The following is a 27981-nucleotide window of genomic DNA, read 5'->3' as shown; positions in this document are numbered from 1 at the left end:
GTCCATTTCAATAAAAGAAGTGTCAAACGCAAAAGAGGGAAAACGTGCTCAACCACCCTTTGTGCTTTAGCAACGTCTCCCTTACGATCTTTAACTACTAAACTTCCCAGCTTCTAACTTTCTTAGAGACCGGTGCAGTTTCTCGAGCTGTTTGGTAGATCTAGACCGTAACGTGTGCTGTAACCATAAGCTTCTCACAGCCCATGTTGTAAGTAAGTCCAGATTTGGTCATGCGCAAGGCTGCTGTTGCCTTCTTTTGTAATGCTATTTCACCACAGACATTTAAGCATAGATGCAACTGTCAGTAAGCACCTCTTGGTGATGGTGAAAAGCAGGAGGATATGTAGGAAGGTTCTGTTTTCCTAGGCCACAGCCCGTGTTTTTCATTCTCACGTAACTCAGAGTTATTAACTGAAAAGTGTCTGGCTTCATAAGGACAGCGAGGCTTGAAAATGCTTTTGAAAATGCCACTTAGTGAATCAATGAATCCAAACTAAATGAGGCTCAACTGTGACATTTTTTCTCATTTCTCAAACTGCATCTAATGTAAGAAAGCTAAGGAAACAGTAGCACTGCTTCCCTTAATAGAAGACAAATCCCCCCAACAGGTTTTGCTTTTAAATAAATGGACCATTTTTTGGAAAAATGTATACATCTTAATACTGTTTAAAAATTCTAGCACACACAGACATGTGTTCTGCAGATACATGAGCTGTTGGGGTAAACTAGAATATTTATACAATAATATTAGAATATATTGTTGTATGAAGTATAATTTGGTGACTGACACTGATTCATCTAGACTTTGAAAGTGAACCACACCAGATGCTAAAAAGGAGAAAGTAAACAATATATATGGAAATAATGAAGGCACTTTTCCCATTACCTGGAAGGAAGCACTAAAGTTAATAGTGCTCATTAATGACTGAATAATTTATCGAGCTGCTTGAGGTAATTGTGACTCTTCTCGTTATCAAAATAGACATCTCCTTTGCATGTACCTAAGCTCTTAATCTCCATAACCTTAGTGGCAGAGAGTTCTACAGGTTAGTCCAGTGTTATATACATACATGCAATATTATTTCTGTGTGTATTTGTGTGTATCCGTTTAAACTACCTGCTTCTGGGTTTAATTGGCTACCTTATTTTTGGAATAGAAATACAGAGCGTGCTAAATAAATATTGTTATATTATTCATTGTTTTATATACCAATACCAGGGTCATAACCTCATCAGCATTGCCCAGACCAATCTTTACTAACTTTCCTCACCTATTTTTTTCCTGGGGTATCCAACAGTAACGCTAACAGATACTAGCTATGGATATAGTTGCCTTACATTTGGATGTGGCACTTTGCTGATTGATTTTCTAGACATTTGGGTTTGATATAGGGCAGGATAGCAACAAATAAACATGAATGCCATGCTACTCTCCAGGTATATCCACTGCTCACAGGGAACAGGGGGAAATGATCTCTTTGATCACAGATGAAGTACTTGAGCAAGAGTTTGAATAAAGACTTTGCCTTGATTAATTTAATTAAATCAGTTTAGAAACTGCTTGAGCGGTGTGCACACTGCAAGGATTTAATTAAGCTCACATCTAGACCAGTGCTGCTACACTGGGGCAAATGTGAGCACCCAGAATTCAATCACTATAGGCAGTGGCAAATGTTTGAAATATCAGCTAACGTGTAACAAAATTACAGATGACAATGTGACTAACATCCTGGGCCAGCTGGCATCTTCTTGTCTGATCCCGTGTTTTCACGAATAGTCAAAAGTTGACAGCTTTTAACTGTGGACAAAATGAACTAGAGATGATGCAGCATCTTCATGAGGCAGGAGGTCTGGAATAGTGATATCACAGAACCGGTCATAATGCTAAGCAGTTTTTGATAATTCTGCCTGTAAGATTTAGGGGACGGAAAAAAAAAAAAGAAAAAGTAGAATTTAAATGCTAAAAACCTGTGCCTGGTCTGTTTGAAGGTCTAGAGGTGAGTAGGAATTGCTCATGAATGATGAATCACTCGCTGCCAGCGAGCCAGGCTCTGGTGGTTGCAGTCTAAAGTGCTCATGCCTTTTTGTTTCTTTCTGCTGTAGTCAGCACTAACCGTGTTTACGTGGGCAGTGCCCAGGTTTTGTTCATGGCTCGCTGGATTGCTTTTACTCATCTCCTCTCAAGGACACCGCAAGTCTTAATTCATCACCCTTCGTAAAGATTAAAAGCGTTACTATTGTTTGGTGACACTCTAATTAAACAATAATGACTAGGTGCAGGCATTTCCTAGAGACTAATAAAAGGCTGGAAGGAAGTGATGGGCCAAGATCTTGCAGAGAAATTGCTATTGCAATTGTGAGCTGAGAAAAAAACAAGGGAAAATATGCAGAAAGGATTTTTTTAACGGATTACACAATTTTATTGGCATTGGAAAGCCAATGCATGCTCTGAAAGGAATGTATGTCCTGAAAGCCTGTCAGATTGTTTCAATCATCTTTCAACACCCTAGCCAGCTTAAAAAGTGAACTTGAAAAACGTTTTATGCTTTCGCTGGGTTTAGCTCACAGTCCCTCCTTCCAAACATATCCTGTCACAAATATTTATTTATGGGCCTGTGCTGGTATTTCAGCCACACGAGTCATTTTCCCTTCTACTGTTAAAACTAGTTTTCATGTGTTTCAAAAGCTAACCTATACTACTTTACTGACTTTTCAATAAAAATTGGAACAATTTCCTCAGTAAAGTCAACTTTACAGCCGTTTGAAGGCCCGTTCCAACCCAGCATAGAGGAACATGAGAGCAAATGAAAGCAGCTAGCACATTGCAGGCTGGAACCATTGATTCTTAAGTTCTGTGACATCTTTGTTACATGTCACATTAAATTGGATTGAGTTCGTGTTTCCTTGTCCTCAATGCATATGTAGAAATACAAAGTTGAGAAGAACTACTCAGCTCCTCTCCCACCGTGCACTAAGGCATATCACGTGTATCTGAAACTCAACTTTAATCTTTGCTGAACTGATACTTGTCTATTCACCCTTTAAGAAAAACACAAATGAAACGTTGAAAAGTTTAAAGCTTCTACAACCTTTTTGATAGGGGTACTGCATTTAATGAGTTTTCTTCTGTTGCTTCCTTACCCTACTTATCGCAAAGGTTTTCCCCGTCTAGTTTAAATTTTCTCTCCTGCAAATTAAGACAAATTATTCTTGTCTTCCTAGTAGTAAATATTGAGAAACACTGATCAACTTCTTGTAATTCACAACTTTTCCATCGCCGAAAATTAACTCACTCTTTTCTCCTCTTCTCCAGAGTAATACGTCCTGTTTAACCTTTCTTCAGAGGACGTATTTTCTAAAGTTGTATTTGCTGCATTTCTCTGAACTAGTTGATGCAAAATAACTTGTCTTAATGTGGGATACCCAAAATGGGATGTGGTACTTCATCTGAATCCTCAGCAGATTAATTACCTTCATGTCTTACAGATGTCATTTCTTTCAGTACGTGCTGGACTGAATTTTGCCATTGTTTCTCTGTTGCACCTTTATGTTCAGAGTGTGAGCCGCAGTAGCCCTTAGACCCTTTTTGACAGACCTGCTGCTTTGTCAGATATTTTTAATTTTGTACTTAAGAATTTTTCTTCCTCTCGCCCTTAGCTTTTGCATTTGTATTTATTGAATACGATCGGGTTATTTTCAGACCGTTTCTCCATTTCTAAAGATCCCTCTGAGTCTGGATTCTCCCTGCCAAATTACTTTCAGCTCCTCTCAGGTATTGAGTCATCAAAACAGTTTGGAAGTGTACATTCTTCCGCCATCTAGGCTATCCAGTAATCTCAAATAAAATCCATTCCAGCGGAGACTACTGCGTGCCCCAGTTCACAGTTGAACAGGCAATGGTAGCCGTAACATGAGTTCTTCCACATATTTATACAATCCTTTAAAATGTTTCCATCTCAGATTTTTATATCGTTTCCTTACTAAGCTGCCCATCTTTCCAGTGCATCAGAAAATTTTGCTGCTAAGTCTGTCACGTACCTTTCAGAAGTCATCAGGTGTCCTGCAGCCCTGTATTCCTTGACTTACTCTCCCAAGGTCCCATCCGTAAGTGTTGTGATAATTAATGAAGTTTTCTGAAGTCCCTCAGCTGTGCTTTGCCCCTACTACTCCTTTCTTTGCATGGTGAACTTAATTGTTTTGTGATCACTTTCATTCAAGACACTTCACTCTTCTAGATTTACGACTACCTTCAACACATTATTCAAAACCAGATCCAACATAGTTCTTCCCCTAATAATCTTCTCTGCTTTCCAGAACAGAAAGTTATTCCCATCTTGTGCCAAAGGCTTATCTATCCTATTTAATATGCACTTGGGCTGCAGAGCACGAAATGACAGTCATTAGGATATGCAATAGCTCTGTCTCCGTCTTTTTGCATAGTGGAACAATGGACAGCCTATTTCAGGAAAGGCTATTGCAACATTATGAGCACTTACTGCAGTATTTCTGTACCTGCTTAGATCTGGCATAAACTTGCAGCAATTCTCTTTTCTCCATCTTTCCCACTACTGTTATGGCATGTAACCTCAACTAAGCTAGAGGCAGATAAAATTCTTCCCTTTCCTTAGCCTGGATGCAAATGCTATTGGCTAAACAACTCACAAAAGTCTTGGTGATTTTTCTAACCGAACAAAAGTAGAACTAGAGTTCATACCTCCACAGTATTTGAAATGTATTTTCAGCGAACAGCTTGTGAGTGCAAATAACCTGTCTGCAAAATTAAACAAATTATAAGCAACACAACTGTCTTTATAAGTGGGCTTTTAAAGGTACGAGTCAGCCAGCAATGACATCTGTGGTTATCGTAGTTAAACGGTTTCAGTGTTTTAATGTGCATCGGCACGAAGACTGTTCAGTTGTGACCCATAAGACATTCTTTCTTCCCAGGCTCTCAGTTCCAAGGATTTTTTCCCCTCCCTTCAAAATTATAAGACTGTATAAAGAAGGAAGTATTTTTAGCATAAGGACTGATGACCAGGGATATTTTTGCAGTTCCTTAAGACTCGAAAAATACACGGGGGAAAAAAGGGCCATTGCTGATTTTATAGAACAACTATAATGGTAAAACATATGTCTGCAAATAGGGTAAAAAGAAAAAGGTTTGAAATAAAATTATTTTTTGAACCACAACGGCTGTGGCTTTTTCACGACTTTTTACTGCTACAGGTAGTTTTGGGGAGTACCAATGCCTCTGGGGGTTTTTGGTGACGCTTGGATTTTTTTTGCGCTATTAAGTAATGTATTTACATCTCAAATGAAGCATCTTCAATGAAGGATGCTATATTCTAATTTGTATGCTGCTGAAATTAAGATATCATTGAGACTTGCCATTTGTGCTTGACCTTCACCTTTTGTCCTTCTTTTTATCTCAATAGCAGTTGTAGAAGCATGAGAGTAGCATTAGTGTTGGAATTTGGGCATTTTAGTTTTCTTGTAACAAAGTTTAGCTTTCAGGAAGGGGAACGTTGTGCCACCAGTCAGATCTCTGTCGACTGTCAGCAGGCTTTTTACAAACCGTGTACCACAGTTTAAGAATTGCTGAGAAAGGCCACGTGTTTTAGTCACGTGCCTAACTTCTTCAAGGAAGAAAGTCACTTTCTAAGGCTTATTCATTAAACAAGTTAGGATGGTGCCCTTCCTTCAAAAGGCTGCACAGAGCACACTTCATTCCTATAAGAGAAACTTCTTAGGTATCTTTAGGACTGCAAAAGTTAGTTGTTAAAGCAAGGGTGAAATCAGGTTTTGTGTGTAAGAGAGAATGAAATCAACTAGACTGCTGGTGAGCTGGGAATAACCAGAAACCTGGACAATAGAAGGCAGGGAAGAGTTCAACTTCAAGAGGTCAAATACGGATCTAAGACCACTCTTACAAAGCAAGCAGGAATGTGTTACCCTATCAAACGAAGCAAGAGTCCTGATCATCAGGACAAACATAGGAGACTGTTCTTTTCCAGAAAGGAAACAGATTATTATTAAGGTGAAGCAATTTACCAGGTCAAGATGCAAACAATTCCGAGCCCGTTATAACCTCTTTCCTATTCCTTCCTCTAGGATTTGTACGTAGGAGTCTTACAAACACATCTGCCTTTATGTTTTCCCCACTTTCCGTGGCTGTTTTGAACCGGCAAGGGCTGTTGTATCAACAAGCAATTTATATTTTGTTTGGTCCCCACGCCGGCTGTAGTACAAATGACTGAATCGTGCCTTGCAATAAAAGACTCTTGACCTCAGTGTCAATGAGAGTTGCGCTGGGTGTCACCGAAGCTGATGTCAGCTATTTGTACCTTAAGTATTTTCACCAGCTCGCTCCTCGGTTTGTTTCCATTTTAATGTCAGAAATCAGTGACTTAGTTGTTTTCCACAGCTCCTTTTGTTTCTCTCCTAATTAGAATAGCTGACAGAATCCAAAACGAATGAAAATTTGTCTCTGTTCACAAGGTCAATGCAAAGCCTCTACCGCTGCTTGGATCTTCAAAACCGGACGAGACGTCAGAGAACGCACTTGCTTTCTAGCTGATTTGTGCCATCCCTTTGCACTAAGTGATTTCAGTCTTTTTCTTTCTTTGTTCCCCCCCCCCCCCCCGTCAACATATTTTCCATGCCAACATGTTTCACAACATACCAAAATCTTTCTGCTATTTTGTATATATAACTAAGCAAACAAAAAAAGCCTTTCATTACTACTACTGCCTCTGAGATGTGGAGCTGGGACATGACTTGATTCTAGAAAAAAGCAAAACCAAACCCAAACCAGTTGTCTCCTGGGGTTTTCTTAGGTTTTATCTCATCATAAACATTCTGTCTGGTTTTAGTAACTGTGTCTGAAACAGACTCCAGCAGGGTCAGCAGTATGAGACTAAGACACAGAATTTACTAAGATAGGAAGATTGTATAGCTACTTCTCTGTGTAAAATGATGTTTCTCACGGCTCCCAGGGGACCAGAAGGAAAACAAGCATGTAACAATGAGGCGATAAGAGGGGAGAAAGAATTGAAAGTGCTTATGGGGAAACCCTTCTCTTGCAGTGCTTTGTTCACATTGACTGAATTATTACAAAATAGAAAATAACCCTCACTTACCCGAATAAGGACAAAAAAAAATTTACTGCAGTAATTGTTGAACACTTGAGAGTCTGTGTTACAAGGACACGGATCCGTGTGTTTTAAATGAAGGTGAAGAATAAAGAAGTGACACTTAAAAAAAAAGTTTTAATATGTTAAAACCATATTTCTAGAAAAGTAGTATTTGTTTTCTTTCATTTCTAACAGTCAGCTTCGGTAATTAGAATGAAAAGAGTTTGTCCAGAAACAGCAAGAGACATTTCCAAAACAACACTCACACAAAGCAAGTTTTCCACTTCTATTTTGCCTTAATAACCACTTTCTGTAAGGGATATTTAACATTTTTGCAGGAAGCTCTTTTATTCTCACGGGATTGACTTAAAACCAATTTATGTATCGTACAGAGGAAAGAGTTTGGAGTAGGGAGAGATGTAAGGAGAGAAATGCTTAAGGAACAGTAATCAAGGTAAAGGCATTTGAACTATTCAGCAGTTTAAAGAGGATTAAATCATCACGTTTCAAACTCCAAGCACATGTGAAATATCCGATGTTTCATGTTCAAGTAGTGTTCTCAGCTAGAGCTTTCCTCCGTAAATCTTCAGAGTATTTTACAATGGAGTAAATAATCACTACACTAATTTTATAGATGGGAAAATTCTTCATATATGGAGGTGAAGCAGCATACTTAAAGCTGCCTTATCCTGATTTTATAGACAGAAAACTTTTTTGTGTACTGAGGTGAAGCAGCATGCTTAAGGCCATCTAGCAGCCAGGCGTCAGGAGGGGGACCCAGATTTCAAGCACTCTGAAATAAAGTCACGGATACATGATCTGACACAAACTATGACTCTTGCTATGTTGACACTGAGAATACAATTACTGCTGTCTTAAAAAAAAAACCTCTGGAGGTTTGCTTTTGTGAAACTAACTGTGAGAGAAGTTTCACGATGCATATTATGCGCAGAATAAAGACAGTAAGTGGAATAGTTTATGTGCCATCACAGATCTGCCATTATGCAATTATTAACAAAGGAATAACGTATCTGCATTTTAGACCCCGGGCAATAAAAGAAAGGAAGCAGCAAGATGTACCAATATTGTGATGGAGACATACACAGCATGTGACCGGGACTTTTTTGTTTTCTCTCCTGTTTTCATGCAGTGAAAGTTCATTGTTGACTCCACAGCCATAAAAAGCAGAAGCTGACCTTTATTGCTCTTTTATTTTTTTTTACAATGAAAGCTTAATAACTCCTATGATTTCATGATTCATCAAGTTGAAGGTTTAAGGAAAAAACATTGCGTAGCACCCCTCCTCCCCCAATAATCATAACTGATATCCTGGCGTCGGTGCAGCCTCTGCATTAAGATTCCCCATCTCCTCCACCTTTGTAGCTGATCTCTCCTCACTTTAGGATTCATACTTCTGATTTTCTGTTCTTTGCCACTGGATTTTTCTTCGGACCATCTACTGTTTTACATCAACCAGAAAATAACCCTGCCTGTGGGTACTTTCAAGGTTTTCTGTTGGTTTTTTTAAGTAGCGCAAAGACCTTTCTGATCCGTTTGTCACACCGTCAAGCATGCGTTGCATTAAATAGGTTGGTATTACTGCACATATTCCAGATGCAGGAGACTGAAGCATCCCTGCTCTGCCTGAACCAAACGAGAGGTTTCATTTCAGTAAGGGGGAGCAAAGTTTACTTTGGGTTTCATACCCTGAGTGAAAGAAGTATCACAACTCTTCCCTTCTGGAAATCAATATATCTTCTAGAAATGTCAAAATGCTGTTCTGCTCAGGTGAGGAATTAAATCAAAGTTAGTGGGCCTATTCACATATTCAAAATTATCACTCATTTACCTGCTTGGAGGATTGGGCCCATATTTTTTAAGTGATCTGTCGGAACGTCTCTATTATTCAACTTCATTGACCTACACTTAATAAAGGGAATCGTTAACACGAAACCTCCTCACAACATGCTGGCGTCTTACAGAAAAACACCATTTGGGTGCCAAGTTTGCAACTAAATGGGCTGTGGAACACCGCAAGGTAGCTGCGGTGAGGCTCTTCTTTGAGATTACTCACGAGAGACTACTCAGTTCTGCGGCCACCTGCGCGTTCACGACCGTAACTCGGTGTGCAATACTGGTATTTGCCAGCGATGCCTAGTAGTTGACCACTGTGTCCTCTAGTATGTCAAGACAGAGATTAGTAGCGTTAATCCCCGTATAACAAGAGTGCTCATTTTGTCCAGCCTATAAATAACTGAAGCAATAATTCAATCTCTTTCTTACTTTAAAAAGAACAAAAATACATGGGTGGGTATAGGGACCTCCAAAACAAATGAAAACTAACCAGCTAACCTAAAAGGCAATCCTACCCTCTCGCAGTGAATTTTAGCAAATACATTATTTTTACCGAGGACAACCAAAATTGCATTACTCACCGGCACTAAACTTATGTGCTTTTAACCTAGCTGCATTTTTTTCTCAAAGACATAATTAAAAGCGTATATCTAAGGATCGCAGGCATATATCACTGTAAGAATGCCCTCATTAACGAAATGCTGCTGATCATGCCATTCCTCTCACAGTACTCTGTTCCTTTCATCTGCAGTCAAAATGCCTTTCTCTTCTAAGGAAAACTGTGAATTAGTCTCTAGATGCTGCTGAAAAATTGATCTCCCGTAACTGAAAGGATGGCAACGACTACAGAAAGGGGACTACTAACGCAAATAGCTGGATCAGTGCATTAAATGTATGACAAGTTGTCACTTCAATAGACTCATATTGTCATTTTGTTACCGACTACGACTACGGCAGTATGATTAAGTCAAAAGTAATTTGATTACTGAAATGTTATCCCAAAGATTTAAGCTTCTGACTTCTCCAGAGGTTTTACTGAACCGATGGCCGCAATTGGTATCCATCCAGAACCTAGGTGTTCGGTGTGAAAGGCCGTGTTGTTAAATTCCCAATGTAGAAGCCAAAAATGCAGCTTCATACATTCATATGAGAGACTGACAGGAGATCCCATACCAGTTTTGTTTTTAGCGTATGATTTCATTCCGTAAGGGGAAAAAAAAATGCATGAGTACCTCATTTTTATTTGCTCAGAGGGGACTACGCAAGGAAAGCAGGCTTGGAATGAAGTTACCTTTTCAATGACTCTCATCTCTCACCATTTTTGGATGACTAGAATCACCGTTTAAGTACAAAAACTGGATGTCATTGGCATCGCGGACAGTTTGAAATTGGGTTTCAGTCGGAATGCGAACTTGAATTGGAATTTTGAGATAAGCGATTTGGAAGTGTAGGGTGTTTCCCAAGCGTTGTCTCTAGGGAACCGTGACCGATATTGCCTTCAACAGCCACGCTTGCCATCTAGCAGCACGGCGGCAACAACGTACCTTACAGCCAGTGGCTCCCTGGCTGCCGGGGCTCCGTGCCTTTCCAATCAAGCCGACAAACTTAAGCGAGGGACAGTGGGACACGGGGCTTCCTGCGGTTCGAAACCGTTTTTCAAATACAGTTCTTGTTTTCCTGAAAATTTCACAGGTGAAACAAAGCTAGCGTTGGAAATTTCCCAGGGTTGCTTTGTCAACGTCTACAGGGAAGATGTCCACAGCTGGTACATTTCACGGCAGGAAATTTACAGCTGATGTTTTCCCGTCCAGATCCGTCCTTTTACCACTTTCCAGTCAGTTACCTCCTAACCTCTGCTGGGTGCATGCGTGGAGACTCGCCACTGGCCAAGCTACACTTGTCAGCAACGCTTTTTTCAGCGATTTCCCCTACTGGAAGCACTCTACGGACGCCAGAGGGTCTACAGGCAACCGCTGGCCTGACCAGCGGGTGCAGAGCCGTTGTACCGCGCCGTGCCGCGCCTCTCCCTAGACCCCTTCCACAGGGTACGTCCCCGCACCGGGCTGGGTCAGCGAAGCGGGATTATTGCCGGGGCCGAGGCTGAGGGGTCCCGTCTGCCCCACGCGTGTTTCCCTCCGCGCCCCGCGGCGCCTCAGGGAGGGAGAGAGAGGTGGCGGGGGGGGGGGGAGCGGCGCGAGGCGGCTGGAGCCCCTAACGGTCACCACGCGCGCAAGGGCGTGAGGGAGCGCGCGAGGCCGGGCGGCGGCGGGCCGCGCGAGATTCCCCCCCCCCCCCCCGCCTGCGCTCCCGCTCCCGCTCCACGTGCTCGCCCGAGGCTGACAACCTCACTTCCGGCCAGGCGGCGGCGGCGGCGGCAGCGGCGGCGGGGGGGGGGGGGGCGTGTAAGGCGGGTGTGTCTGTATGAGTGTGTGAGGGAGCTGCGGCCGCGCATGCGCCGTCGCGCCGCACACTGGCGAGGCGGCTTCTCCCGCCCTCCCCCCGCCCGCCTCCCCCGTCCCGGCCGCCGCGGGGCTGTGGCGGGGCCGGGCCCGCCCCCTTCCTCCTCCTCCTCCTCCTCCTCCTCCTCCTCCTCCGTCGCCGCGGTCGTCGCTGCGGGCGCAGGCAGCCGGCGCCGGCGGTCGGGGAGAAGCGGGGCGGGGGCCGCGGCCGGCATGTGAACCGGGGCAGCCCCCTCCCCGCTCCGGGCAGCAGCCGTTGGGGCAACGGCCGCCCGTCGCCTCAGGCTCGCCGCCCGCTCGGCGGCGGCGGCTTCTTCTTCGGCCGCCCTGCGCCGCGCGGGGCCGGGCAGTCTCCTGCGCCCGGCCCCCCCCCGTCCCGCGGGCCCGGCGGGGCCCCGCTCGCCATGAAGAAGTTTTCTCGGATGCCCAAGTCCGAGGGGAGCGGCGGGGGAGGCGGCGGCGGCGGCGGGACGGCGTCTGTGGGCTCCGGCGGCGGGGGCGGCGGGGGGAGCGGCGTCGCCTTGGGCAAGGTGCTCGCCGTCGGACGCTACCAGGTCACCCCCGAGGAGGTGCTGGCGGAAGGTAACGGGGTGGCGGGGAGAAGGGGGGGGCCGGGCCCTGCGAGGTGCCCGTGGGGCGGGGAGGGAGCGGCCGAGGCCGAGCGCGGCCGTGGGGGCCGGGCGGGGGCCCGCTGCCCCGCTCCTCGCCGGGACGGGCTCCCCCGCCCCTGCCAGCCGCCGGCTGGCTCTCCCCGTCCCTGAAGAGCTGCTTACCCGCTGTAAGCCGGTTAAGGGGGTTTGGCGTTGGTGGGTTGTGGTTTTTTTTTATTGTTTCGGTTGCTGGCTGGTGCCTGGGGGGCTAGTTGGGTGGCTTAGAGTTTGCTGGCGTTGAGTAGACCGGTCTGAGGTGTCCGAGAGAGCGGCACGCTGCTGGCCGGGCTGGCGATTCAGCGGGTGAGATCGAGACGCTGTGGCCAGGAACCCGTGAGTCCGAATAGGGCGGTTTAATCCCGTAGTAGGCTTTTACCAGTTAATCTGAAAAAAAAAAAAAAAAACAAACCCAAAAACAAACCAAACCCAAAACCGTGATCTTCTTTGCTGGAATGCTGTAGGTTTCTGGCAGGGTCACGAGTGAAGTTGCGGCGCTAGTAACTTCTGCGGTAGAGGATCGCTGTCCTCCCCTTGTTGCGAGGTGCCTGACTTCTAATTCTTGCCGGTAACTTGCACTTCACCTCGTTGGACCTCCATTGGGTCTTAAAGAAGAGTTGCGTGAATTCAGATAGTCTTAGAATTGGCTAGACTTTGTCATTCGTACGGCTTTAGTAGGCGCTGGCATGGGCCATCGTCGAAACAGCCATATTTGAGTTTCACTGTGTGCGTGTGGGAAACCGTGCAGCGTTGAGCTCTCATAGTTGGTGGCAGCCGATGTTGTAATGCATAAAGTATAATTCGCTTCGTAGGTCACCGAGCACAGGGCTAGTCCTGTATACTTCGTAGCTACTGAGTTTCGCAGCACTGCAACACGCTGCTTTGGATGTTGTGGGTAAAATAATTTATCTTTGTCATTTTTATGTCTGTGTATTGCTAAGACCAGGTTATGCATAAATGTACTAGTAAACTTTCATTGCTTATGTGCATTTCTCGATGGAGATTTAAGATGCGGTTTTAACAAGTACATGCAGATACTATTTAAAACAGAAATGTTTAGGTGGTACTTATATTTTTAATTGCTCTCTGGAAGAAGTTTTTTAGTAGAATAGTGGAATTGGTGCTTAATATTTAGAAAGCATTTTTTTGTCTTTGGCTTATGAAAATGAGGTCAGGGCTTAGCCAGCTGCATACCTGGTTGCCTAAAATATGAGTGGTCCTTGCTGAGAGCTCCTTCAAAGTCATTGTGGTCTGACAGAAGGTCAGTTTTCTGCAGGGCTGGCTGCAGGATAGAGACTTCTTAAACAAATTACGGAAATAGGCACCTGGGTAAATTGGGAAGTTAACACGACAACCATATACATAGTGTAAAGCAGCAAAATTGCATGGTGCTTGGTTCAGTTCAGCATGTTATGAAAAGCTTTCTCATAACGTGCTGTTTTAAGAGTCACTATAGATGCCTTATTTTTTCTTCTTGTTTCTGTAGCTTGTAGAAACAAATTTGTAGCACTTAAAGGGTTGGAGGCAGGGGGAGTATGCATTTCAACAGTTGAGTGTTGTGCAAATTGGCTTCCTTACTTTCGAGACTGAAATGGCAAGTTTTCTACAGCTTTTATGTGGTCTCTTAAATGTGGATGCCTAGGACTAGAACTGATAAGAGTCAGGGCAGTGTAACTCTGCTGCATCTTGGGAAAAATATTCAAAGCCAACACCAGACCTGTTCAGTAGGGAGGACCCAAAAAGGCTTAGAGGAGAAGAAAATAACAGGTGGCATAACTGCATGGTCGAGGTAGTAGGGAAGTGAGGCAGCCGGGGGAAAGATACTCTTACGACTCCACTGACTGTCGGGAAGCAGCTGGGTTAACAGTGTGTGTGTGTGGGCAGCACATGCGTGCCCTGTGGTGACTGGTGGGAAGGTCACTGTGCCTAAGTGTTCAAGTGGCACTCGGGTACTCCTAACTGACCACAATAGTTAATGAATGAAAAAGTTGCATTCTGTCTAGGAATTACTTCTTGACAGTCAGCTTTTCCCTTGACTTAGTAACAATTAGTAGTAAGTAATAGTATGTTATTGATGTTATATTAGTCATATTGCAATCTATTATTAATACTTCACACTTTATAAATCCCCTGCTTAATAATCCTCCTCCTTGGGGGGCAGGGAGGAACAAAGTTTTGGTTTGTTTTTTTTTTTTTCCTAGTCCCTTTGCGTAAGGCATTTTTTTCATCTTTGATTTTCTGAAACCCAGTTTTACTGAGGGTCTCAGCCTTGTCAGGTAGTTCCTGTTAGTCAGTGCCGATGAACTACCATTTACAAGCTAGTTGAAGATGCTCATATCGGAGTCTTAGGTTGTGTCATGAAGTGTTGTTAATGCGTTAATATAATGAACGTAACGAGCCTATTTCAGAACGGATGTATAATGTTCTGTTAGCCGTGGTGTGGTATGGATAGGCTTTTTTACTAGCTTTTAGAATTAATAGCATTATATGTCTGTCAGAATCAAATTGTTTATACACCTCCACCACCCGTTGCCACACCCCTTCCAAATTTTGCATCTGAGTTGTCTTAGGAAGCTAGCTCTTGGTTTTGCAAAGGACGTAGGCTCCCGGTAAGTAGAGTGAGCGGCAGCAGTGATGCCAAAAGGCTCCAGTTGTAACTGCCTTGTTAGGCTGCAGTAATGAGTCTGTGGTAGATTTCCTGTGCTGATACAGATGTTGCCTTCAAAATGCTTTTTTGTTGTCTTTGACAATATTGTTTTATTGCAGTGTTTTGAAGGCAAAAGTATGTAGCATTATAATCTAGTACTTTTGGATAAATATGTATAATGCTATCTAAAGCAACTGCATCCTTTTGCATTAAAGTAGGTATAAAGGTTGAAGTGCTGTAGTTAGTAGGCTGTTAGATGGTTTCTTCTGTTTGAAAGACACCTCTGCTCTGATGACTTCTTAGCCTTCATAACCCAGTGGCCAGTATGTTGTTGGATGGAGGTATTTGCTTTTATGGTTTCTTTTTCAGAGATGCGGAAAAAAACAATCAATTTGGTTAAGGTTTGATGTAGAAAATGAGTCCCTATCCATTTTGAGGGGATGGTAGAAGTACGTGGAGCGAGTGACTGATACAGGCAGAGGGCAGACCTTCTCTTTATATCTATCTTTTCGTTCAACAAGAGCGTGTGCAATGCAGCTGAAGTTTGGAAAATTAAATCTGACAAAAATATGGAGAATTGTCGGTTCAAAGTTACAGATGGTGCGCGGCGAACTCCAGTTATGGTGACTCCAATATTGAAAAAGACTTTCTAGTTCGGAAATTGCAGCAAACTGGATGTGACAAAATATGAAACATGCTTTTAAATTGATCTCAAATGTCAATGCAAAACAGTTAATGTTGTGAAGAGTGAAAAGGAAAGTGAAAATTAGCAACTTCCCCAAACATTTTTGGTTTATGTAAGGAGGAGATAGAAACTTGTGACTTGATGTGGGGATAATAGTACTTCATTATTTGCATTGACTTAAAACAGAAAGGAGTTATTTAAGTGTAAGAACTGCAGTATAACTAATTTTTCTGGATGCTACAAGGATAGGCATTGGAAGATACACAGTTGTCTTATCATCTTGATTGCTTGGCAGGACTTTGTGGTGTTGAAACTGAATAAATGAAGACTTTTCCAGGTTTGAAGTTGTCTTTGTAACGTGAGCAGACCGAAGTGGGCATGCCAAGTGTTGTGTTGAAATTTAGTATGTGGGTGTGTTTTTAATGAGTGTGGACTAAGCAAGCAGAGACAGTTATGGATGTTTAAACAACAACAAAAAAGAAATAAGAGACTGTACATGAGTTCTACTCTGCTCTCGTGAGACCCCACCTGGAGTACTGTGTTCAGCTCTGGGGTCCCCAGCCTAAGAAGGACATGGACCTGTTGGAGCAGGTCGAGAGGAGCGCCACCAAGATGATCAGGGGGCTGGAGCACCTCTCCTATGACAACAGGCTGAGAGAGTTGGGGTTGTTCAGCCTGGAGAAGAGAAGGCTCCGTGGACACCTTACAGCAGCCTGCCGGTACCCAAAGGGAACCTGCAAGAAAGCTGGAGAGGGACTTCTTCCAAGGGCATGTAGTGATAGGACAAGGGGTAATGGCTTTAAACTGAAAGAGGGTAGATTTAGATTGGATATAAGGAAGAAGCTCTTCACGGTGAGGGTGGTGAGAGTCTGGAACAGGTTGCCCAGACAGGTTGTGGCTGCCCTCTCCCTGGAAGTGTTCAAGGCCAGGTCGGATGGGGCTTTGAGCCATCTGGTCTAGTGGAAGATGTCCCTGCCGATGGCAGGGGGGGTTGGAACCAGATCATCTTTATGGTCCCTTCCAACCCAAACCATTCTGTGGTTCTGTGAAATGTGCAGTGGCCTCCCAAGCTTCACTCTCGAATATGCCTGGCTTGTTTTGGAAGCTAATTTGTGGACATGGAAAGATGATCATCACACTGCTTCCGTTGCTTCCTATTCAGAATTGATTAATGGAATCATGGGGCATAAGCTGTTGCATCTTATTTAAAATAAAAATAGTACTATGTAGTGTGTTTTCCGCCCTGTGGTACAGCTAATAAATTGTCATCTAGCGTCCTGCATGTCTTGATCTGGTGTTTAAAAGTACCGCAGTTTCAAGGGGTTCTTCAGGCTGGTTGTTCTCCTGTTGTCCAGGACAATTAGTACCATATCTGGATGCTTCCTGATTTCTTAATTAGACTATTTTTAGTCCCAACAGAGAAATGCGGTAACTCCATGTCAGGCAGTAGTCCCCTGTTGCTTGTACTTGTCTCGACACTTCCCCCCCCCCCCCCCCCCCCCCGCCGCCCCTTTAAGGGAACAGCCTGTAGCGGCACTAAGCATTTGTCTTGTTGGAAGGATTCCATCAAAGAGGCAGAAATCCATACCTGTCCTTGTTAATTAAGCTCAACGTGCTTCCAAAAAATGAGCTGGTACTTAGTTGGTCCCCTACTGAAAGAAGAAGGGAGATGACTGAAGGGAAAGCTTAGACCATCTGGGGTTTATACTTTTCAGAGAAGCTGAGAGGGTTGGCGCTTGCATGTTCTGAAGGGGTACTCCTTTATTTCCTGATAAAAGCATTATGTCGCTAGCAGGTAGTTGTAAATTTACATACTGGGCCAGTGCTGCTGGACTTGGAGTTATCTTCAGCAAAGAACCTTGAAGTAAAAGAAGTAGTGTCTTAGAAACAAGCACGAGGGGGGTTTTTTGTTACTTTGTTTTGGTTTTTTTTGTCCTGTACTGGGAATGCTAATCTGGCTGGGGGTGAGCTATACTGAACTGGATTTCACAGGATTATCCAATAATTACTGTTTCCCTATGATACAGATGTTAGCCCTGGTTATAGATGAGAAATGTCCTAGAGTGGTGTGAATATAGCACACGAAGGTGATGATCTTGCCCCCGAAAACCTTGTTTTTTGGTAAGAACTAGGCTGACGCTATTGGGAGGAAGCAAAACTCTCTTGTCATGAATTCTGTACGTTTTTTTTCCATTTTAACCTTCCCAACAGCAAGTGCATTGCTTATGAAAGCGGGGGTGAGATGTCAGAGACTTAAACGGAAGACACTCGGTAATACCCTGTGCAACTTGCTTCCAGAAGTACCCAAACTGGATGTAAAGTACTGGTAGGCGGTGTCACTGTGTTTAGAAAAGGCAGTAGGCTGTTTGTTAGCCTTTCTGTGTCTTGCAACTTTGGACAGGAGAGGTTGAACATGACTCAGTACTGGTCCTGTGCTGTAACTTTCTTTATTTCCTTTGCCCTAGTCTATGTGGAAAGAAGTTGTGTGATAGTGATTATACTGTTTTTTTTTAATCGTTCTAGCTGATAAAATGGTGAGTTTGGAGCTGTGTGGTGTTGAGCCTTCCGGTGCTATATCTTACGAAGCTGTTGTTCTCCTAAGTGACCTTGTATCTAGGACTAGAGAGGCAGGGAAAAAGCCACTCAAGTGGGGATTGCTTTTAGGTTAATCAGTTAATATTTCTGTAACACACAACGTTTGCTTCATTTATTTAATGTGATGGTTAAAGCTTAGTTTTCTGTGAAGAGGTCCCTCTCAATAGGGAGGACAAGTGAAAACCTCGAATCTTCCCTTTATAAAATTGAAAATTCAATCTCCTTTCTTTTATAATTCATCTCACACTGCAACCTCTTGGAGTCATTACTGGCAAACTAGTGAAGGAAGGAGCCTCTTACAAGCTCTACCGTCCTACTTAAATTGAGTGTGCAGTCTTTGCAAGTACTTGATGACATTTATTATTCAGTTGGTCTTTTATTTCATACTGTTCCAGTCGAGGACTAAGAAAACTAGCACCTTAACAGAGAGGAATCCAAGTCCTGTTTTGTGAGATGTTGTGCTGTGCATTTGTAGATTGTCACGCTGCTTAATTTTTAGTGCAAGTGTGTTTTCCTGGAGGTTTTTCTTCAATTAATTGTATAAGTGAAGAAGGGGAGTCTTAAAATCTGATCAACATCACAGCTGTGGTAAAGGCTGAATTGCTTATTGTCCAGGAAGGAGGCTTAGTAAGTTTTTAAAAAATCAGTCCTAAAATTAGGATAGTCTTGAAAGTTTTGTTGTGGATGGTTTTTTTTCTACCTTATGTGTCTTAGCAATAGCAGTTCAATTGGTAATCCAAATAGACGAACTTCCTGATGTGTATAAGGTTCTTCTTGCCCTTCTGGGATGCTTTAAGTCCCATTTCAATTAACCTTTACTACCCTGAATTTCGGGTCTTTAAGTTATCTCGGGGATTTGCAACTCCGGCAGCTGCTATAAATTCCTAAGTGTGCTGCTGTACAGCCTACACTGCTTTCTCTCGTGTGAAGATGCGGCTCGTGTGTTGTGCCTTGTTCTGAAGAGGCAAATAGAGAGAAGTGCCATTGTAAAGGATCTGTTAACTTTAGTACTTCAAAGCGTTAAGCGTGCTGTGGACGGATGCTTTAACTCTGAGATTCTGATTGCACAGTGGGAGAGCTGATTGTGGCAGGTGTTACGTATATAGCTAGTGCAGGGTCACTTCTGCCATGACTGTGTGGCATGGCAGTCTTCTCATACGTGTTAAGCCGACATGTTCGTTATGGGTTTTCTTCGTTAGTTTAGTGGTTATGTAGCGTGTGACGTGCTGCTTTTTGCAGTAGATACTGTTTTATTTTCAGTTGGAATCTAGTTTAGTCGTTCAGGTAGATTATGAGCTGCAAGGTTGTCTGGAAAGTTCAGTTGTGGAATTTGAGTTGGGATTGGTCATGTTGATTTTTTTCAGAGCGTAACATCACTGAATCTATGTTCACATGTGACTGTAAAGGTCAAGCGTGTTACTCTGTCTCAACCAGTTTTGCTTTGCTAATATTTGAGTAGCAGAAATGGTTTGTTTGAGTTGAAAAGATAAAGGGAGGAAAAAAAGCGGGGCGAGTACTCGAAACTGTCTGATTTTTGTTTTGGCTACAACTGTAATATAATACATGTGAAGCTTTTGCACAATCCCAATAATAAGCGTGGCTGCCTTACTTCAAGTGTAGCTTGAGCATAGCAAGTGGTGAGATGCTGAACCAAGTTTTGATCTCTGCGTAATGAAAGATAGGGAGCCTATGCTGTAGTGCTTGGGATTTATCTTCAAGCTTTTCAAGCCTAATGAAGGCATCTAACAACTTGAAACAAGAGCATTGTTCTGCCTGTTACAGGATGTAGCTGTATTGTGTGTAATGAAAAAGAAAACAAACCAGGAAGCAGTTTGGGTATTTGCATGTGGTCCTAGGCTTACATCAAGATGCAGGTAAAAATGTCTTTTCGTGTAATGTAGGGCACAAAAGGAATGCTTTAACTTCAGTTTTGTTAGTCGGATAACTAGTGTGGTGACTGAACTTTGGTGGTACTTTAGGAGAACAGTCATTCTCACTGTACTCTCCAGAGCTGTTGTGTGCCTCTTCTACACAGACGGAGAAATTAACATGTTAGGAAACATCTGTAGGCTGACGAAGGTACCTATTGTATAGCTAAGTCCAAGTTCAGCTCTTAGGGACATGTGGTCTAATGCTCTTCGGTTGTCAAGTGGTTAGTCTTTGCATCCCCGAATGACGTGACTTTCTGCATTGCCATGTACGTGAACATGTAATATTACGCCTCTGTTAACTGCATGTAATCGTTCCGTTCTTTTTCAAGAAAGTTATCAATTTAACTTTTGTGTGCCCAGAAGTAGTTAAATACTGAGCGAGTACTTTGGAATCTAGTAATTCTGAGCTAAGTTTTTGGGATAATGGCCAAGAGTCAGATGGTTATATAGGAGAAGCAACTTGATTTGTAGCAGTATCATGTTAATATGATGCACAAACTCTAGCCATCTTTCCTTTGCCAAATTTTGACGAAAGACAGATGTAACAAATGTATATGCCATCTACTTGCTTTTTCTCTTGCGGATGTGTTTTGATAAAATATGCTAACGTCACAGTAGTGGTGAAAGGGGGAGTACGCATGCAGGTATTTTTGCTGTGAAACTCCTGGAAACCCTCAAAGGGTAAGGCAGCCTGTAATAATAGAGGATATATTAGCTTTGTCTGTGAGAGACTTGGCCTGGCTTTAAAAGAAGCTGCGTAGGATTTTATTTTGGGTGTCTGTGTTTTGTTGGTTCAACTGAAAGTTTATTTTTTTTTTCTTATTATATCTCAGTATTTTGCATGTCAACATAGAAAAGGAAAACTTTGTTAGCTAATAAAAGTAGAATTCATTTTCAGACAAGTGTTAACTGGAAACCAGTGATTCTGGGAAGAGTGTGTTTATTTCTCTGGGCTTTTGTTAGTGTAATATCAGAGCTGTCAGTCATTAACTAGTATGTTACCCATATGCAAGTATTTGTACAGTTTTTCTGTGCATGGAGAGCTGAAGTTAATGCCAAAGATGGGACTCGGTGTCTACGGAGCAGTGTAATTACAGGCCTACTTCCCTTTGACAACCGGGAATAATGAGCATGCTTTAATATACACACGTGTTAACTGTGTGAACTTAGACATCTTTATAGCTGTAGATGCTTGTTTGTTTTAGCTTTATATGTGTGCACACGTGCTGTCTGGTGAATGTCTCCTTTTTTGCTAAATAGATTTCATCTCGCGTTCAGAGGAAAAGTGTTTTAGGTAATGAGTTAGGTTGTGCTTCTTGTCTCTGGCATGGTTTTGGTTTGCAGCATTCTTTTTAAGTCTTCATTCTCGAAATTGCTTAATTTCTTAACCTTGGGCTGTATTTTACTTGTTGTGGCTATTTTTTGCCTCCATAGTAGTCTAGATAAGTAGGTTACCACAGTCGAATGAGTTGCTGTTTGTAAGCAGAGCTGTGTTAACTGACACTATGAATGCTCTATGCCTGCCAAAATGTGGAGTGTAATGGTGTCAGATAACAGGTGGTTCTAGTAAACACATTTTATTCTGTATTTGGGACTAACAAGGAACATGGACATGGTCAGTCACCTAATTGTAACTTCATGGCTTGAGATGCAGTCCTTTCCCTAAGAAATCATAAGATTTCCAGGCATCTGCTTTGGAATGGAGGTTTTTTCCTCATGTGTTTTTGCAGGTTTAGCTTAAAAGCTGTTAATATACTGGGTGAACAGCTGCTTCCTGAAATGTTGGGAATATTTGCCTATTTCTAATTCCTTTAGCTGAAAGTCTGAGGCTAGTTTGCAGACCCCTGTGACGCTGAGCAGCAGTACACTGACACGGGTCACATCGTCTCTAGTCTGTCATTCTGCTGTGGTTGAGATGCCACGTCCTGTATTTTTCTCTCCAGCTTAAGAAGTTAGGCAGTGAACATGAAACCCTTGTTCTCTTGAAGGGCTAGGTTGTTTTTTCTGTTCATTGTTGTCTAGCTGCTAACACGGAAGATTAATCCTTTTTCGCTTCCTTGGCTGTCTTGGAATGGATTTCAGTCTCTTGAGTGTTTGTTTACTGGTTAAGAAGGTAGGAATCTTTCCCTTCTCCTCTGATTCATGTGTTCCTTGCTCACGCTTGTCTAGGTTAGTTACTTTTTACTAGTGGCAGTGGGATGTCTTGATGTGGGTTGTGTCAGTTGTGAAACTGGCTCTCTGAACAGAAGCAAGGTGGAGAAAATGCACAGAAAGGAATAGGTTAAAAACTGGAAATAAAAAGTTTACTCGATCCTGGGGTTTTTTTAAGTGGGGCATATATCTTTTGGTTTGAGTAGCAAAAGACATGCTACTTGGTTCTTGAGCAACGTGAACATGTGTTAGAAAACATTAAGTCTGCATTGTGGAACTGAAAACTAGCTAACCTGCAGTGTTCTCCTTGTGAAGGTACGATAGGCTTTTCTTAGCCTTGATTCTTGTTACATGTGCCTCGCTATTTCTGATGCAAATGGTAAAAATACTGCAGAAATGATTATGTAGACTCGTGTGAGATGAACACCTCTTAGCATTTTTTTGTCTTGCTCTTCAAGAGGTTTCAAAGCTGGTATTGATCTGAAGAACATAGCGTTGCCTCAGGGAGAGTCATTATCTCGCAGATGGAGAAACGAAAGATGATGAAGGGATTTGCCCCGAGTCACACAACAAGCCTGTACAAGAGGTATGGGTAGAGTTTGGAACGTCCTGGCTCTGTGACCATTTTTTCCGCATCGCTTCTGCAATATGCTGTGCCTTGATTGCCATATACAAAACTATGAAAGGAATTCTGATATTCCAGGACTTGACGAGATTTTCTTCGGGATAATCTATACGTTGGGCTTCCTTCCAAACTAGCACATTATTTTAATGGATGCAGTTCTGTGACACCTTAAGACTTTAAGTCGCAAGTCTCTAAGAGTTACATACTAATACTTAGGAATTGTCCAATTCTTGGTTTAATTCCTGTGCTGCTCTACTGACTTGTTTTAATTCTCATTTTTTAAATTTGTTATTTGGATTGTGATTTCTGTCTGTGCATTCTGTCTTTCAGTAGCAGTTCTAACGAGTTATTATTGCAGCATTTTGCGACTTCCCTTACAAAACAAAAAATAGTTTTAGAAGTCAGTGGTTAATATGACATGTTCTTCGGTTCTTCTGCAATTCCTGTGGGTTGAAAAACTGAGTGTGCTTTTATTTAGAGAAGTTGTTGCTAAACAATTTTTTTTCTTTTTTTTTTGTTTTGGATAGATACCAAATTTCTTGCATGAAACTATATGAAAGCAGTGTTTCTTTGGAGAGACAAGCTATGGAGGAGCAAAACTCGGAGCAGTTCATCCAGCTGCTAAATGTGCGTGGACTTAGTCTGTGCTGTTTAAGAACTCTGACAGAGCCAAGTGCTCTTTTGGATTGCAGCAGTGTAAACACAGGAGGAGGTGATTCCTCTTAGTATTTTGGTTTTGAACTTGATGTCTCAGATCCTGAGCAAATAGATCGTTAAAGAATATAAGGCACTTAATTACTCTGCTGACACACATATTTAAGGACCTGACTGGTCTCATGGAACACATGCTATATTCAGGAATAGGAAATGTGAATGAAATTTGTTGTGTCAGTGTTAGACACGGAATCGGTTCTGTTTTGTGCATGATGTGCAGGAAAACAAATATTTTGAAAAAAAGGAAGTGAAGTAATTGCGTTCTTCAGAGCCCTGCTGTCTTTCCATAGTGCTCAGTAGCATGGTCTGTGTCTGCAGAGTTAAGACCTTCACCTTGAGTTCAGTTTAGATGAGTTATCACTTATGTAGTATCACTTGGCTTTTACTTAATGAGAACTCAGGAAAGCAGCAGGAGGATTATTTATTCTCAGAATGAGTTATCCAGAGATTCCTTAGGCACTCTGAAGACAGAAAAGAAAACTTAGAACTATTATGGTAGTTCTAAAAGCAGTGTAACCATATAGAAGCTCATCAAAAGAAAACACCGTGTGTTGCATCTAATTTGGTTTAGTCATGTAGGCGTCTTCAAGTTCCTCCGATCTCGGTTTGAATTTACAGTATTATCTTCCCAGCTTTGTGCTCTCTTGAAATGTTTGATTGTCTCCATCAAATGGACTGTTTTACTTCTTCCTTTTGACTTTTTGTTCTGTTAAGCTGATGTTGAATTATATAGCTGCATTTCTAAGAGCAAGTTTTTGTTGAAGGACATCTTTGGGTTTAGGTGGTAGATGGGTCCCAATGCTTTCATTTTTTGAGACTAACCCAACACCACATGGGCTTCCAGACAGGTCCGTTTAATGAGTAACTACCTTGTTCAGAGTTATCGCTGTTGTTGAATGATTCTGCCTTGAAACACAGTAGATGTGAGAGGTATTAAATGATTTTGATAATCTTGACTCTGATACTCAGAATGCTGTTGCCATTGCAGCGTAGCTTTTTTATTTAAAATGATCAAGCTGCTTACACTGTTTAGAAGTTTCAATGTCTCTCTTTAAATCGTCAGATGTCACAGATGTAATATAATTCAGATAGCAGTCTTAATAAAGAGGTCTTTTGTATGTGAATTGAAGTATTCAAATCCATTCAACATTATCCATTAATAACTGTCTGCCCCCATGCAGGTGCCGAGGAAACATTATTACCTGAAATATTTTTTAATTCTATTTATTGGTATAAGCAGGTCAAATCTCAGATATTTTGTTCTTAAAGTTTACTGGTTCCCTGTTGTTCATATGCCAGATAGGTCTATATATGTTCCTTCGGTACGCTCAGAGTTTAAACATATACAAGTATTTGCAGAAAGCTACAGAAGATGAGGTGAGATAATGAAAATCCTTATACTGCTTGCCTCAAATATTCATATTGGATATTCTTAACAACTAATTCCAGCCAGTTAATCCAGTTTTGATCACGCTCATGTATGAAAAATGGTCAATGAGTTCACTGGTGATTACAGCTGGATGTGAAGATGTGAGTGAGACTATGTAGAATCTTTCTAGTGGTGAAGAGATACGTGTTTCATCTTGCTAATTTAGTATGTGTATGATGCCTCAGGAAAATAGTTAACCAGAGAATCTTCCGATGACATCTGCCTTAGTCTGAAATGCTTCTAGCATTATGAATTGCCTGGTTTATCTCTCGATGGCCTGGTGACTCTTTTGTTTCTTTTGCAATAAAAGATGGCACTTCTCCAAGATGCTGTAGAACTAGCTGTTTTGCTGAAGCAGGGCACCTTATGCTTTGCCTTGTTTCTGTGCCACGGTAGCTTTGTGGTATTCAGTGGGTGAGTTATTCATGTGTGAGGTTATAGATACATTCTGTGACTTTCTCTGCTTTGGATTTTTGCGCTTGCATATTTAAATTACAATTAAAATAGTGATTTCAAGGGAAATGCAAGACAAACTACAGAGCAAATAAGAGTTAGTTAAAGAAAAGGGGTGTATGTGTATGGGGTTTTTTAATTGGGTGGTGACCATTCAGTATGACAGAGGAGTTTAGTTCCAAAAAAGTTGCAGTGGTTGCATATTAGGTATATATTGTATCTGTACCCACTGATTTAACCATTCCGTAACTGTATTTTATTTCGACACTTGTTTATTATATTGGACTTAAAACCAAGGTTTTTAAAAAAACAAACTGTTGTGTGCATTAAAAATGCTTAGCAAAAGACATTTTAAATCAATCTACAAAATGAATTGAATTAATGGGTTCTGTTGATGGTAGCGTCAGTGTTGTACAATGAGTAACTTCATTTTTCTGTCTAGTCTATATATACAGATAATGTCATGGTCCTGCTTTTCCAACTCCCTTTGTTTTCAGTTCAGAGTAAACTACAAATGGAGCTGAATTCAGTGAGCAAACGAAGTTGGGAGGGAGGGCGAAAAAACCTTTCCACATGTTGAAGATACAGCTGCTGTTCAAAGTTTTTTTTTTTTTTGTGTGTGTTTTTTTCTTCTTTTTTTTTAACTGCGCTAGCAGATGCTTGTGACAGGTATCTTACCAATGTCTTGGACAAGTTGACAACCTTTCTCGTGAAAAGTTGGGCAGGAAGCACATCCTGCCTGAAGGCATCACCTTGGTTACATCTTGAGTAACACGGTATGTCTAGTGTACTAAAGTTTGAGAGACTAGAGGTTTAATGGCACGGTGAAATGGAATTGAATTAAATGTTTTGGCCTAGATTACACAGCATAATCCTTTACATAAATGTTGAGTCAACAGTCTTGACCTTGACCAAAAAAAATACAATGTTCGGGTTGGTTGGTAGGGTTCTGTTGTGTGAGTTTCTGTTTGTTCTTTAATCTTACTGTTTGGAAAAGGAAGCATCAGTGACATGAAGGTCTGTCTCTTGGGGAAAGTCTTGCTTGCTCCTGCAAACAGCTGTCACTCTTGACAAGTGTTTCTTGGCTTCAGAAGTGCGGATTGTGTGTCTTGCCTTTCTGTCTTTTTATTTATTTATTTTTTTTTTAATTCCTGAACTTGTTTATGCCAGCTATGGAGATTATAAAAATGCTAAGTTAGGGATGCAGTTATGAGTATTGTAATGCACTGTGGATGGGAGAATCAACAGCAATAGTCGACAGAACTTTGTAGGCCTGTACAAAGGTAACTTGCTTTAAAAATGCTGACCTGCCCTATAAAGAGAAAGCATGTTTGTTTAAATGTACTGGCATGTGCAAGAAGTGCATTTGCAAAGGAGGAGAGAATCTGAAGAAAATACATGGATTGCTTGCATTGCTGTACATCTCAAAAGTATAAGTCACCTGAAAATGCTTGCATTGGTGGAAGACAGAGTTGTTTCCAGGCTGGAAAATGAGCTTCAGTGAGCACTGAACTAGGAGATGCAGTGAGCTAGGAGATGCCCAACTGAATGCTGTTTTGCTTCTGTTACTCATGTGCCTGTAAACCAACTGTTGTTCTGTCTTTGTACAGTGAACTGCATAAGGTATCTCTGACAACTCTATGTTGTGCTGAAGTGTTTCCTTGCCCCCACCAATGGTGGGAGCAGGCTGGATTAATTTCTTAAAACATAAATACTTGTCCTGTTTCTGAGAAGAAAGCTCTCGTTCTTTTTGATAGAAAAAACTACAGTACCCTTCCCTCTCTGCATGGCAGTGTAGCCCTAGAACTTCTAAGAGCTGACTTTGTGAATGAAGCCCAGCGGATTGTGACTTGTTGCCAAATTTTACCTTAATTTCCTACTTTCGGTTTCTGTTAGTACAGATAATGGACCTGTTTAATACTCTGAAGTAATTTCTGTTACAACATGATTGCAGAATCTGGAGGTGAGAAAAGGTTAATGTTTTGATATTCACTATCAATTAATTGAACTGTTGGTGCTCTACTAGTCAGGTTTGTGCTCTCTTGCTTGTGAGAGAAGGTAAAATATTAGTTCACTTAAATACAAGAATCTGTTAAATATGGTTGTAGAGGTAAATGTGTTAGATTTTTTTTTTTAACAGGGAATAGCACGAGGAGGTGATAACGTAATATATGAAAGTAGTACAGCAGTTGTGACATTCTCAGGCAGCTTGACTCAAAATTGAAATGTAGAGAGGTTTTTCATATTTCTTCTAACAAGAGTATGGGGTACAGAAGGGATCGGTTTTAGCCTAAGAAATATAATGTTTTGTCTTGCATGCATAAGATGTATTACAGGGTCTATCAAACGTTTGCCTTTTTTTTTTTTTTTTTGAACATGCATTAAATCAGCTACTCAGTGTGGTTTCGTTTTCCTTAAGCTTGACAGAATATTGCAGGAATTGCAAGTGCGTCTATTTCAGTAGTTGTGTTAAATTCAAATAGTTTGCAAATTTATCTGCATTAGGAAATTGGGGTTTATTTTTATTTCTCTAGAAGCAAAATAGCTGAGGCAGACAGAAGATGGCATGGAAGCAGTGTTGTCATTATAGTAGTCAACTATGGATAGCAAGTCACCTGGATACTCAGAGGACCGTGTAGCTTGGTTGTCTTTAATGCA

General features: G+C 41.8%; 1 protein-coding gene across 5 annotated transcripts in view; it reads left to right on the top strand.

The window, feature by feature from the left end:
* Positions 1–27981, top strand: part of BMP2K (BMP2 inducible kinase) — a 108197-nt gene that overhangs the window by 29359 nt on the left and 50857 nt on the right. For 3 of the 5 annotated variants that reach the window (XR_008238778.1, XM_052811566.1, XM_052811552.1), the window contains exon 1: positions 11737–12028. The exons of 1 other annotated variant lie outside the window; for it this stretch is intronic. Coding sequence is in view for 2 of the 4 variants with exons in the window: in XM_052811566.1 (XP_052667526.1) it covers positions 11851–12028 (178 nt within the window). In the remaining 2 variants the exon portion in view is untranslated. Of the gene's footprint in view, positions 1–11736; positions 12029–12312; positions 12430–27981 lie in introns of those variants that run through there. One more of the 5 variants, XM_052811575.1, reaches the window with a different exon arrangement.

The sequence above is a fragment of the Harpia harpyja genome, chromosome 2 (assembly GCF_026419915.1).
Source record: "Harpia harpyja isolate bHarHar1 chromosome 2, bHarHar1 primary haplotype, whole genome shotgun sequence".
Classification (NCBI taxonomy): Eukaryota; Metazoa; Chordata; class Aves; order Accipitriformes; family Accipitridae; genus Harpia; species Harpia harpyja.
This window is presented reverse-complemented; position numbering and strand designations above follow the sequence as displayed.